Genomic DNA, 13,800 nt, shown 5'->3' on the forward strand with positions numbered 1-13,800 from the left:
GACTGGATGTCCTGAAAACCAAAGAGATAGCCACGCTGAGAGCTCTGCCTTCTGCCAGTGAACCACAGTGCTGGAAAAATACAACCAGCCACCAGCGACATATGCAAGCCTATTTACACTGTCATGGCACAACAACATTTACTGAAAATTCTATCACAGATAAGAATATAATATCACATGAGTCCCTACCACCTAAATGAGAAATCCCCTGTTTCTTTTGATCAAAGCACTGGCCTTGTTGGAAATGTGTCACCTGCGTGGACCCTGCAATCTCAGGGAAGACAGCATTTTCACTATACAGCTAACTGGTGGCCCCCGACCAGATGCTGACCGTGCCATGAGCTTGTGGAGTTCCTGCTTGTGCTGCTGGTCCTCAGTTGCAATAGCATGCTGTGCCTGCTGCTGCATTGTCTGCACGAAGTGCTGCATGTGCTGGAATGCATCAATCTGTAATTGGAGGATGGTTACAGGAAGGACCACAGGGGTTAAATACAGCTTCACAAGAGAGGAAGACAGTGCAGAAATCAAGAAAAAAATACAGATTTGTTTTCTTTCAAAGCTTTGTTTCTATTTACACCCCTCTAAAATCAGTTTATACTATACATATGTAGCATCAAACAAATGAGGATATTAGAGATTCTTGATGTCTCAGATCTGGTCACTGAATTGCTAAACTGAGGAACAAATAGTATCACACTATCAACATTTAACGGGCGGGGGTTATCGCACAGCTTATAACCTAGACACAAGGAGGGGGCAGGGGGAAACAACAACCTTATAAATACTTACACTGTTAGGCCAGACATTTGTCAGAAATAGACTAAAAGATACTGCCAGTTACGTGCCCCTCTCATATCCAGATAAACCCAACAATTTGCTCCTCGTTGCCATTAGTATTGAAAACCCATCACCATAAACTGACAAGCAGAGCCCTTAAAACTGAAAGCAGTGAGTTTTACTTAACAACTAAATTATTTGGTATAAACAAACACTTAAGTCTCACTCCAGACTGCAAACTCCAGTGTACCCTAGAATAGGTGCTTCTGCCACAGAGCTGCACCTTTAACCACGAATTTCAAAAATATGCATTTACTTTGCAAGTGCCACAAAAGACTGAATCACTGAGTCAGCTATTCCAGCAGAAGAGTGCTCAGAGAAAGGGGTGAGACTTGCCTGCAGGTCTAGGATTAGTGCTAACTTGGGTAAAGTATTTCTCCCTCAGCACTCTGAACAAGACCCATTTTTAACGGGTCAGAAAGAAGTAAAATAAAAAGCCCCTAAGCACAGAGCTTATGTACTGTATTTAAATAGGAAATTATCCAAAGAGCAACAGGACATGATTCTAACCACATCTGTTCCTCCTTCTCATCTTTGCTTTTCTAATTTTTTTTTCCCTGTCTTCGTGGGCTCCACATATTCCTGCATTAGTGTATTTAAGATACGTTCTCTTCCCCCATCCTCTTAATCTTTGAGCCTTGTTTCTTTCTGCTTTCTACAACTACACCAGTTTCTTGCATCCTGTCTGTCTCCTCCTTTATCACAGGTCAAACAGAAAAGTCCACTTTGACTCAAAGAGGCAGGCAGAGAAGACTCGTATACTTCTCAGGTCATTTACTGAAGATAGGCGCTGTTACACTGTTTTACAAAGCCAGTAGAACAGGGCCTCAGCAGCAGCTCTGTCTGGTTTTTAAATTCAAATAGAGAATAGTTAGGTCATGGCAAGGCATGTTCTCATAGCAATGGCTCTGCTCCAGTGCTGGCAATCCCAAAGACAGGAAAAATAAAAAAGATGTGGTAGAATATAAGAATAAATGGAGGCTTAATGTATATTAAAAAAAAGATAAGTTATGCAGTCTGCAGCTTATTGGACTTGATTATGTAAATTCTCCTTGTGTTGCAATGTCAAAAACATTCACCCTAGGCCCTTTGGAGCCAAATTGTTCCCATGACAAATTCCTATGGACTTTTCAGCTGTTTTTCAGTTAGAAATTTTCAATAATGTCCTTAATAGAAGTCAGTTCTGCTCAGCAATGAAGTACAAACTGTTCAGGATATTATTCTAAAATTGGTAATAAAACCCCCTTACTCTCTCAGCATGTAAACCTGACCACAAGCACAGTGTGGAGACCTGGCAATCAGAACAGTGGACTAAAAGACAAGTCTCAAGCCTACACCATAAAATCCTGGTGAGGATGGAAGAGCCTCTATTAGCCACTAATCTTGGCTGCATCCCTTCGGTACCTGATATTGGTTTAGTAAAAATAATCTTTCCACATATAAAATAAAATTAGAGCCAGGCCTTCTCTGTCACTAGAGTTTTAAAGGAAAAATTCAAAGCTCATCTTCTGAGTAACAATAATGAAAGAGATGAGTTACCCTCTTTCAAGTGAGCAAAAATAAGACCTTCAGCCTTGACTTTGTTCTGTGAGGATTATGAAGAGCTAACACGCTTGCTGCCACACAACACCTGAGCACTGAAACGCAGAGAGTACCACGTTCTCTGTACCTTACGGGCGCTTTTCCACATGTGTTTCATGTATGCGTAAGTCACTTGGGGATGTACTGTTGGCAGGGGGTGATCCAGCTGTCGAGATGGATCTACCCCTAAGAGCAGGACTAGTGTCTTATGGGCCAAAGCCTGGAGAAAGTTGTAAAGAGAAAAAACAGGTTAAAACAAGATCATTCTTACCTCCATCTCCCACTGATGACAGAATTGCCTGCCACTAAAAACTACCTTCCACCCTTCAGGTAAAACACAGACAGCCTTTTCACCAGTCCCTGGAGTCATAATAGCACGTGATAACCTGCACGTCTTCACTGGTATGAGAGCATTAGGGTCTCATTTCAGGAACCAGTAGAGAGTGTGAAGTCCCCATTTCAATTGTTTTTGGTAATTAATCTTGTGGTGAATGTTGAAGCAGGACTGTCATGTTCAACGATAACAATATCACATTCTAGATTCAACAAAGAGCGCTTTAGCAGAGACAGCTTTTAACAATTAGCAGTGTTGTGTAAGAACAGCGGGGTATAGCATGCAATAAAAAATTAGCTCTGAGGCTCTCAGGCATAATACTAGTCCCACAAAAATAACCTTGGCTACAAGTATGAACTCCATGCTGGTTACAATTTCAGCATTTGAACGATTTCTGACCAGTGTCCTCAGAGGAGGACCCATCCCACTTGGGCAACGAAAGTATTTGGAAACGCTCAAGGTTTAAGCAGTGTGACAAAGCCAGTCATCTAGAAACCTGCAGTAGAGGGTAGAGCTTGATCATGCTCACCAGTCTCCCACTCTTGCCACACAAGCTGGCATACTTGAGCCAGGTTCTCATGTCCTCATGAGGATTCACAACAAGAGATCGGACCATCAATATTCTTTGCCAGTCTTCCACAATTCGTTGACAACCCTGAAAGAAAAAGGAAGAGAAAATTTGTTAGTATTTTATCTCCGAGACAGGCTCCACAGACCCTTAATTCAGAAGGTGAAGGGATTTTTCCCAGGATGGAGAGACTTCAGTACCCACAATTCACAGCAGGCCAACATTACGAACCAGCTGGCTATTTCTTTACTACCGCAATGTGTGAAGGAGGTCCTTGACTCTTACTCTCTGCAGCCAGCTCAGTGTTTGCAGTCTAATCATATCCTCTAAGAGAAAAAGGAGAAAAACTTCTAAAGCACAAATGTACCAAAAATCAGGAAAGATCTTTGTGCAAATCCTAAATGACTCAAGAGTTTTATAACCCTTCTCAACCTAGTTTTAAAGCCTATTTTTGATTTAAACAGCGATGAATCTCAACATGGAGATGGCACAAAACCAAATGGTTGCAAAGATATTTTTGTTATTGCCCTTTTTCTTCTCATTGCATGTGTCACTTTTAGAGGCTGGCAAGACCAAACTGATACTCTGCCAGAAGCTGCAGATCAACTGCCACACTGCTTGGGCAAGCATTGCCTGGTTCTTGCCTGTCTGAAGGCAGAGGCGAAACAACATGGTCAGTCAGGGCAGGAGTCTTGTCTTTCAAACGTTCAAGGATGTTACGGAGCAGTAGCGTTGTGGAAGGGACAGTAACAACCAAATACGTGATTCTTGCTGTAACAGACATTTCCTTCAGTGTCACCCTGAAGTTCCTATTGATCCAGAGACAACTGAGTCTTAGTTTTGAGGTAAACAAAAGAATTTCCTATGGCAGCAGGGACCTTAGCATCAAAGCATCTATTTCTTTTCCTTGTTCTTTTTCCCCAAAATCAGGGGAAATTAGGCAACGCTTGTTCCCTAACACCAAAATAAACCTCATCCAATGGGCATTTTAAAATTATTAGACAGTAGCTATAAAAAGTGCAAGAACTGTATGTACTGTTTTCAGGACTATAAACAGATGTATTCAGACATTACACTTCCTGTCACTGCTTCTCCACCCCAGTGGAATGGGCCTGAGCTTTTCCAGACAGGAATGCAGATGGGAGACTAAAAGCTTTGACACAGTTTCCCAAACAGCTAAAAAATATGTTGCAGCCACAGCCTTTCATGAGGAGGCAGATATAGCAGTCACAGTGAAGAACTCTGCATAGGGAGAATTTCTTTCTGCAGACAGTGTATCAAAATTTGGTATGACCCTAATTATGCATTTTGGGTTTTTTTTTTTTCCTTTCTTGCAGGAATCACCTCTTTAAACAGAATTCCTGTATGTATTTCATCTGATGATGTTCGCTTTCACTGTAGGGATGCCTCTTGTAAGGAAAATAGTCTCAAAAATAAAATCTTCAGAGGTATGTTGGATTTTTGCTGTTTAGAGTAAGACAGACACAAACTTCTCTTTGAATACAGGAAAAGCAGCATTGCTAAAGGTCTCCCTTAAGAGGACAAGGCTAATCACAGAATCATAGAACCATTTAGGTTTGAAAAGACCTTTAAGATCATTGAGTCCAACCATAAATACACTGCCAAGTCCACCACTAAGCCACGTCCCAAAGTGCTGCCCATCAATTGGAAATGTCCTTGGAAGAGGTCAAAAAGGAACAGGACAATCTTTTACACGTCTGTGAATTCTCTGTCCAGTTTTCCAGCATTGTGAGAGAATTCACTTCTTAACATGCATCCAGCCACATGAAGTTCAAATTAGCCTTATCCAAACCCATATTTCCAGGTGCAATTCAACACTGAGATAAGCAGCCTTGGAGATGTAACTAGTGTCTCCGTTCTGTACACATCTATTTCAAGGCTTAAATCACCCCACTGAAGCATCGTATCAGTAGGCACCTCAGGAACATTAACAAAAAAAAGCCTAAACACAAAGCGGACAGAAAGCATGCATCCATGTACACAGACACGTTATTGGGATAGAACGGGAAACGGAAAGATTTGCGGAGCCATCACACTGACTCGAAAGGAATGTGTTCATGCCAGTACACCAGCACCTCCATCCTTGATCTTTACACAGACCTACCTGCAATCTTTCCCACCAGATCTGGCGGATGATCTCACGGCGTTCTGGTACAAGTTTATACTGGATAACCTCTTCCAGCTCTGACAGCATCTGGCAGGATACCATAGCCTGAAGGAAACAATCACATTCCATCCCAATCACTACAGAACAAATCTATAGTTAAGGAACAGTATTTTGGCATCAAAATCTAACGTACATATGCTGCCCAAAAGGTAAAGGACCAACTGCTATATCTAGATGATCTGCTGATTCAAACTTTCTTAATGTCAATTCTTATTTGAGGGCAGAGTACTCACTTCACTGTTTAATTTGTCCCCAAGTTGTTCCTACGAAGTTTTCTTTCTTATCTGACAAGATAAGAGCCATATGGCTTGTGAGCCCACACAGGTCTCATGTTTGATACAGGTGCTACTCAGAAGTTTTTTGCAACTTCTAGGGAGAGTCTGAGGCAGCAACGAGAAGGAAGGCTGAGAGTTAGACACTTACCCCATAGGCTCGACTGTAGCTCTCCCCTGCCATGGCAGTGAGCTCAGCATCTAGCAGATCTCTGGCTTTGTCAATGCACTGAAACAGCACAAGATATTGGGGCAAAGGTGGTAAGTTTTATCTAGAGTCAACTGCTGGAACTGCTATTGATCTGTTCCATCTTACGAACAAAGCTGGCATTGTTCCCATTCTCCAAGAACCAGGAAAGGATGTTATCAGTAAAAAGAACTGACAGCAAAACGGTGTCCAGGGGCAGGTATAAGGGAAGGAGGTTTCATTTATCACCTGCACAGTCTGAAGTTTTTCTTTCAACCAAATCAAAGCTTGCAGTATTTCTAATCCTACTTGTCATTGTAGAGATCATCATTAATAACATTTATAGAGGAAAAGAAAAGTTGACATTTTAGTGCAAGAGAGTCGGTTACAAAAAAGCCTCAAGAAATGTCTCTTGATAATATACAATGACAGAAAATAGCTTTCACTGTTTTACGTAACCCAAGAGGTTTTTAATCAATTTTACAGGACAGCAAATTCCATTTCTCTTACTCCAACTAAAACATCCTCTTCAGGCATGAAATGAGTCCTGCTCTGGTTCAGTCATTATATAATCTCTCATGTATAGTTTTTCCTGTTCAAAACGTTAAAGGTTAATCACAGGCTCTACCCCTTTGAATGCCTGGCTAGTTTTACTGTGCACATCACCCAAAAATCTATGTATGGGATTTGACAGAGCAGACCAAATTTCTCCTTTATCTAAGCTGGCAAGTCAGCACAGAATTCTGAGAAATGGTACTCAAGCTTCCTTGGAGAGTAAACAACACACTTCACATCTACAGAGGAAGAAGTCGCTCTGCAAATCTGCTCTGTGTCAAACAAGCATACCCAATACAGCTCTGTGTAACAGACTTGGTCCTCGCCTTGATTTCTCATCTCAATCTAAGATTTAAGATTTAACACTGCTACCAGAAAAATTAGACGAAAAGTTCTGGTATATGATATATATATATGCACTCCTCTGAAAAAGCTGCCACAGAAAGAAGTGCACAGAATACCCATGAAGAATGATGTGTGTCTTATACCATGAATGCCTTCTATCAAGCAGTGCCTCGCAGAATGGAACCTCTGCTGAGATAATCCTTGTGCTCTGTCTGTCTAGGAAACAGACATAAAAGTACAGAAGCTTAAGAACGACTAAGGCCTTCTTACACTCCACAGCACTGGACCACTACTATCTGTGTGTACATTCACTGCCGGCTTTCTGGAAATACAAGATAAGCTCAATCACCAGGTCTAACACATAAATGGACAGCCAACTGCTTTAAAACAGCATGTCTTTCTATGCAGCAATATGGCCTAGTTCATCTCAAACTAGGTTTTGGGAATGCAACCAAGAAGATAATTACCTGCTGAGCCAGTGAGAAAAGGTCCTGATGAAGAGCCAGTACAGCTCTGTAGAAAGCACCATCATGGGTGTCCCTTGGGATCATGCAGGTATATTCTTCCATGCTATCCCACTGACCTGCAGAGACACATCGATTCAGTTACACAACAGCACTCTCTGCAAGAACAGAACTATGCTACAGCGCTTAGACATCAGCGGCTAGGCCTGAGTGCTGTGTGGAGCTTCTGCACAGAAGTCACTCCTCCAACAGCCTGTCTTTGGCAGGGACAGTCAGTTACATACAGAAACCGAATATGTACATACGCATCCGCTGAATATGTACACACAGAGTTACAGACATGCAAAAACAGAGGCATTTTTCTTCTAGGCAAATTGTTACCCTCACAGAAAAGGTTCTTGCATTCCTTGTGATGAAAAAATTGAAATGCTGACATTCCCAGAACTTTTGAATGCAACAGATGATTTTTTTTCCTCAGCAAAGGCTGGCAGACAGCAAGTGATTTATGAGCTTCTCTAGTGAAGATCTGGCTATCAGCGTAACAAGTATTTGGACCATTTATAGATTTATTCCACTTAAGATCGTCCACTCAGCAAGACAATCTACCAAAATGCTCAGCAGATATTGTTCTAGTTTGTAAATAAGAGTCTGCCACAAAGCTGAAAAATTCTATTAATCTCATTCCAAGTCTGAGCTATGTTCAACGTAAAACTGAGTAAAAGGGACCAGTTAAGCACCTGATGATCTGCTCAGAGCAATAAGGCAGTTGCTGTTACTTGAGACCACACTGGGAGACCTTACGTAAATGCACGTTTTCCAAAAGGCTTCAGTGTTGAATGACACTTACTTCATTTCCCAACATAAGAGACTTTGTTCTTTGTTTTTGTGGTTTCTTATGTTTTATAGTTCTGAAGCAAGTTAAAATTATCTGTGCTTCCACATTGCGGGCTGTCATATACTACCACACACAGATACGTTACCTAGACCCCAGGCAGCGGCAGCAGCCATCCTAGCCATCTTAGCTTGAGTTTCATCATTGACCTGTGTCCACTTTTCACAGCACTGCTGGTGGAGCTGCCCCCTAAGAAGAATCCACAATTTCTGATCAGCAAAAAAGCCTCTTCTAAGAATTCTGTCTTGTTAAACAGCCACTTTCCACAGATGAGAAGACAACCAGTCCCATTGTTCTTTTTATATAGCATTCTTCTCCTCTGCCAACTCAGACACGCTAGCTAGTGGGACAAAGATCCTATCATCAGAAAATTATTTAAAGGCACTCTATGCTTTGAAAACACAAATCCAGACAAAAGTTTGCATTTGTTCCTCAGCAGTTCATAACGCCTGCTTTAAAGGCTGTCAACTCTAGTCTACAAATACAAAAAAAAAAAAACCCAACCCCGTTCCCAAGAAAAAACAAACCACCTCCAAACAAGGGATGCTTAAATTTTTTTGCATCGGAACAAGAAACATTATGATCTGAATAGCTTGTGCATGGCTCCTGTTGTCAAACATTTTGGATAACACATCATGACAGAGACTAGACAATCAAAGCTGCTGTAACCTAGTATGAAGACTTGTCATGGCAAGACCTCAGAGGGGCTCTGAATCTTTCATCTCCAGTGGAGATGAAGCATCAGGGTTTTTTATATAATTTCTTTTAAATCAACTGTGAATGCTCCATTAATCAAACTAATTACTGTGGGTGTTGCAGTTCCAGAGTTTCTCAGGCTGGATACTTGTAGCAGTCAAATAGCTGCCAATTGTGAGGGAGGCCAACTTGCCTTCTCTACTGCCTCTCTCCTCCCCAAATGGAAGATGAGTTAGTCAAACAGAACCCATGGGCTGCCACAGGCAAGACATTCTGACAGCTTAAAGGCCCAGGAGGAAAAAAAAACAAACCAAAAAAACCCACCACAAACCAAACCCCAAAACAAATTAAAATCCAAGCCAAACCTAGCAACAGCAGTAAATCAGGACCTCATACATACTACTGGAGTAGTACAGCTTTTGCAGACATAACTGTGTCGGGAGTCAAAGGGCTAAGAATATTTTGGCTGTACTTTGAAAGCATCACTGCACAGAGTACTGGAATAATGATGCTGCATAGTATCAGTTTTAGATTAACTGTCATATTCTGCCAAGCAAACTCCGGCAGCACAAAGAGTGAAGTTTAACACTACTGAAGATGATCAGCAGCCAAACCATGGAATCCTCAGTCTCAGGGTGACGTCTCTGTAGTCAGCTGCAAGGCAGCAGACAGCACTTTGCAAAGGGACTTCTGAATGGTAGAACACATCTGCATCTGTCTAGAGGCAGAGCGCAGGTCCAGGAGAGCAAGCACAGAGATCTCTGTGAGCTGGTGATTGCTCTCATCATTACAGATTATCAATAGATGCGTAATACCTAGCTCCAACAGAAGAAAAGCATCCTTTTACAGTGTATTTGTTACTGACACATGAAGCAGCAGGAGGTTCAGAGAGGGCAGTTTACACAAATATATGTCCTGCAGAAGGGAGAAATTTCATAAATCCCTGGTGGGAATTGCCTACTCCTAGAAAAGATGGTTGAAAAATGCTCTAGGAGGATCTATTTTTCCTATTCAAAAAGCTATGACCAATATGCCTCACCCTCATCTGCCCAAAAGGGCAGAAAAACGCCGTCAGAATTAGGTTTCTCAAACAGCTCTGTTCCTCTAACAGTAAGATTACTTTAGTGAAGAGGAATCTCCTCACTGTGTGCCATCCTGCGGGTTCACGTCAGGACCCATCAGGAGAAAGCTCTAGTGACATGAAAAGTTCAGCAGAAAGGCGGAACCTGGACCAAATCACATACGCCCCTGGGTAGGATTGCACGCTACAGCGCACAGGACGCCTGCTCCAATTATCTTCTTTGAACTGATCACGGAGGAAAACAAAAGCCCACAGGTAAGAAGCAAGCTCTAAGTCACTACCAGCTCACCCCCTCGCAAACGCTGACTCTAATCAGCTACCTGATGACAACACACATTTCACACAGGGTTTGAAATCACACTTAAAAGATAATGCTTAATGAATGCTAAAAGAGTAATAATACAGAAATCTCTCAGGCTTTAATCAGTTTAAAAAGCAGGGCCACAAGGAGCTCCTTTTATGGTTGTTTTTGAACAAGTGCTGCCCAGTTAACGTTTCCTGCGAGGTCTCCTCTATTTACAATTTCTTTCTCTGTTACCAGTGGGGTTGATCTGATCACTAGACTCTAGATTCTCCCTCCAAAAGACATTAACTTATCAAATGGCCCATCCCAAAAGGCTTAGAGGTGTTATTAGCAATTCTGACTTCAATGAACAAAGCAAGAAGTCACTGGAAATACACTATTAACTAAACAGGAGTAAATGGGAATTTAAAGGCATCATTTTCCTCAATCTTCAGGCATTCCCCTCTTACCATTCACCAAGTGCTTCCAAGCAACGCATCCGTCCTAACATCAGCTCAGGGTCATCTTTGTTTGTGTCCATCTTCTTGTCATAGGCCACCAAAGCATCTTCCCATTCATGAAGTTTCTCATACCAGGTAGCTTGAATTTCCTAAGGGGGGGAAGGGAATAATATCAGAATAAATAGCAGGATTAATATTTATGATTAGATAATCATAATAGCTACCACAGCTTTTGCTGAAAAATTCTCTGCCTATGATCATCACTTAGCCCTTCTTTTATTTTAGATATTCTCATGGACTTCTGTGATAGAGAAAAGCCTTGAGCTAGTGTGAAAACAGGAATGCTGAGTATTGCACAGAAAAGAATTCAGGTTTACCAGTGGGATCAATGCAACATCACCCCCCTATTCAGTGCCACTGACATACTAGCTCAGTAGCTGGTGCTTTTCTTTTTGGAGGGGGCAGCGAGTGGAATAGGAAAAAGGGTAAATCTATAAAAATATTCCACTTCCCATTGCTGCACATGCTTGCATTTAAACAAGAGCAACAGTCCTGTGTTCGGGAGTGGAGTGACTAACTGGAAAAAAAAGCCTGACCCCAAAAAGCTCATTGTGCGTCTGGCTGCTGCTAGCCCATTTTTTAATACAGCAGGTAGTACGATGTTCCCTCCCAAGAAAAGGCTGTGGTTTGTAACAAAGATTTTAAAAGCAAGCCAAGCAGTGATCCTTGTCATCTGCACAAACTTTTCTTCAGTATTTGTTTCTAGATTTTGTTTCTTAATTTCAAGAAATAAAATGCCTTAATGTTTTTTTCCATACATATCTCTGCCAGTGTTTTTCTGCTCAGTCCTTGCCAGCTCCCGTCTTCACTTAGGCTGCAGAATAGATTCTTTTCCCAGGCCTGTGGGCAGGGTCAGTATAAATCACGCTCTGCATGCCAGGGCTTCCACTTCGGACATTTACATACCAGCCCTTTAACTTCTCAGCTCAGCTCGGTCATATTTCAAATCAGCTCCTGAAAGTAGAGCTCACAGTTCCATTTAATTTCTTTTCACTGCCTAGTCTGGCAATCTTTGTGTTTTGAACTACATTCACTGCTAGAACTACTGCTAGAGAGTGAGGTCAGAATTAGGTAACAGAGCTTTGCTGAATCCACCCAAGGAATCATAAGAAGCTGTCTGAAGCCCAGACTTCTCATTTTCCAGTCTAGGTCAAAACCACACAATCCTACACTAGAGGAATTATTCTACTTTTATGTGCTTATACCTCTTCCCACTTTCTGGTGGTTCCTAATCAAAGAGCCTAATTTACTGTGCTTCCAGGGCTGCCTCCCTTTTCCCAGTCACCCTAAGGTACTACAAGAATTATCACTGCAACATCACCTATTTAACAGACCAGAATTGGCAGGAGAGCACAGATGCTTTAGTATTCAAACACAAATTAAATGTTTATAAAAAAGAAGAAAGATAAAAAGGTAAGTCGTGCAGAGAAAGACACAGAACCAATATAGAATGGGGTTATTTTATTTCTGTGAGCAGTCAAAATTGTAAGAGACTGGGTAACCCACTATTCTAAATAATCCCTGTGAACTCTCCAACAGGTTCACATGCCTCCTGGATGAGAGAGGCTAGAGGCACAACTTCCACTAAATCCTAACTTGGAAAGGTGTTGAAGCAGTTTCTCAAAAACGCGCAGGCATTTAAAGCTTAGAACATGAACTCTCTCCCTCTCTTTCCAGCATCTTCTAAATAAAAGGACTTTTTTCTTGAGTTGATAGTTGCCCACTAGCTGCTAAATCCTCCTCCAGCTCAGGTTCCTGCACCAGTTCTTGCAGCCTTCCCCAGCTCTTGCACCTGAACATGGTGTCTGGAGTATACACAGCTAAGCACACCCCACACACCCCCGTGGGCAGCATGGCACCTTCAGGATGAATGATGCAATGTTATAAGCAGGGACGGAACCTCAAAAAACAAAACAAAAACAAACCCCCACACACACCAGCACCAGACCCACACCAAAACCCACCTACAAAACCCAGGAAAACATTAGACATGAAGCAGGGAGTTACCCAGCAGGACTCACCAGCTCCCCAAAGTGTTTCATGGCATATTCCAGTACCCCAGCAGCTGCTTCTGGCTGTTGCAGTTTATTGTTAATGCTGTAAAGGCAGGAAGAGAAAGACCATTCAACACAGTTCACAATTATTAGGGGCTGGTTTGAGCTTCTGCTTGATAATACCAAGCTCTATCATTCGGAAATACCAATGAAACACTCTCCTTTTTGTTTAAAACTTCTAAGTGAACAATTAGGCTACACAAGACACTCAACGACAACATATTTGCAAACCAATAGGTGTACGCGTGTTCTCTGCACGTATCCCCAAGACTTGTTACACAGCACAGTGATTGCATACGATTGTCAATTCTAAATAGCAGCCTGCATAAGGAGAAGAATATTTGCCAAGAGTTTGAAAGGCATCATTTCTCAAAGAGCTGCACTTAAGAGCTTTACAGTACTGATTTCCACCCCCCTTTTCTCTTAAACAGTCCTACCGACTCCTTTAAAAATCAGAAGAGATATTCTCACGATCCAGGAAACAATCTACATCATTAGAACCATTGATAAACATCACCAGGAACACACACAAGAAGCTTGCAACCCTACTTTCAGTTTCAAGTTATGCCTCTGCACTGGTACTAACCAGTACTGGTTTTCAAGAACCTATCACAAACTCCCGCCATCGCAACCACTCCGTCCCAGCGAGGCACCTTGCTTTGCAAGGACAGCTGAATTTTGAGAAGCACAAGCAAATAGGCTACTCATGAGCCTGGTTCTCCAGTTAAGCAACACAATGTACAGCTATTCTCTTAAATAATTCCTATTTCACGTTGGTTTTCTGTTCCTACTATCAGAAATGGCTCTGTCTGCACATCGATGCTGGTGATCAGCATTTTCGCTAAACCCCAATTTAATGAGGAAACCAAGTTATTATGAAGCATCTGCTATTTTATAACGCTTATTTACAACCAGCCTCTGGCTCATTGCTCTCCTCTTTCC

At 41.9% G+C, this 13,800-nt stretch overlaps 1 protein-coding gene across 1 annotated transcript in view; it reads right to left on the reverse strand.

The window, feature by feature from the left end:
• The window catches only part of MTOR (mechanistic target of rapamycin (serine/threonine kinase)), a 59,155-nt gene that overhangs the window by 13,886 nt on the left and 31,469 nt on the right, over nucleotides 1-13,800 (reverse strand). Inside the window, 9 exon segments of the mRNA XM_010145825.1 lie at nucleotides 332-447; nucleotides 2,507-2,638; nucleotides 3,282-3,407; nucleotides 5,446-5,553; nucleotides 5,932-6,009; nucleotides 7,335-7,450; nucleotides 8,312-8,412; nucleotides 10,754-10,893; nucleotides 12,826-12,901. Of these exon segments, the coding sequence (XP_010144127.1) occupies nucleotides 332-447; nucleotides 2,507-2,638; nucleotides 3,282-3,407; nucleotides 5,446-5,553; nucleotides 5,932-6,009; nucleotides 7,335-7,450; nucleotides 8,312-8,412; nucleotides 10,754-10,893; nucleotides 12,826-12,901 (993 nt within the window).

Source organism: Buceros rhinoceros, unplaced genomic scaffold (assembly GCF_000710305.1).
Source record: "Buceros rhinoceros silvestris isolate BGI_N320 unplaced genomic scaffold, ASM71030v1 scaffold15141, whole genome shotgun sequence".
Classification (NCBI taxonomy): domain Eukaryota; kingdom Metazoa; phylum Chordata; class Aves; order Bucerotiformes; family Bucerotidae; genus Buceros; species Buceros rhinoceros.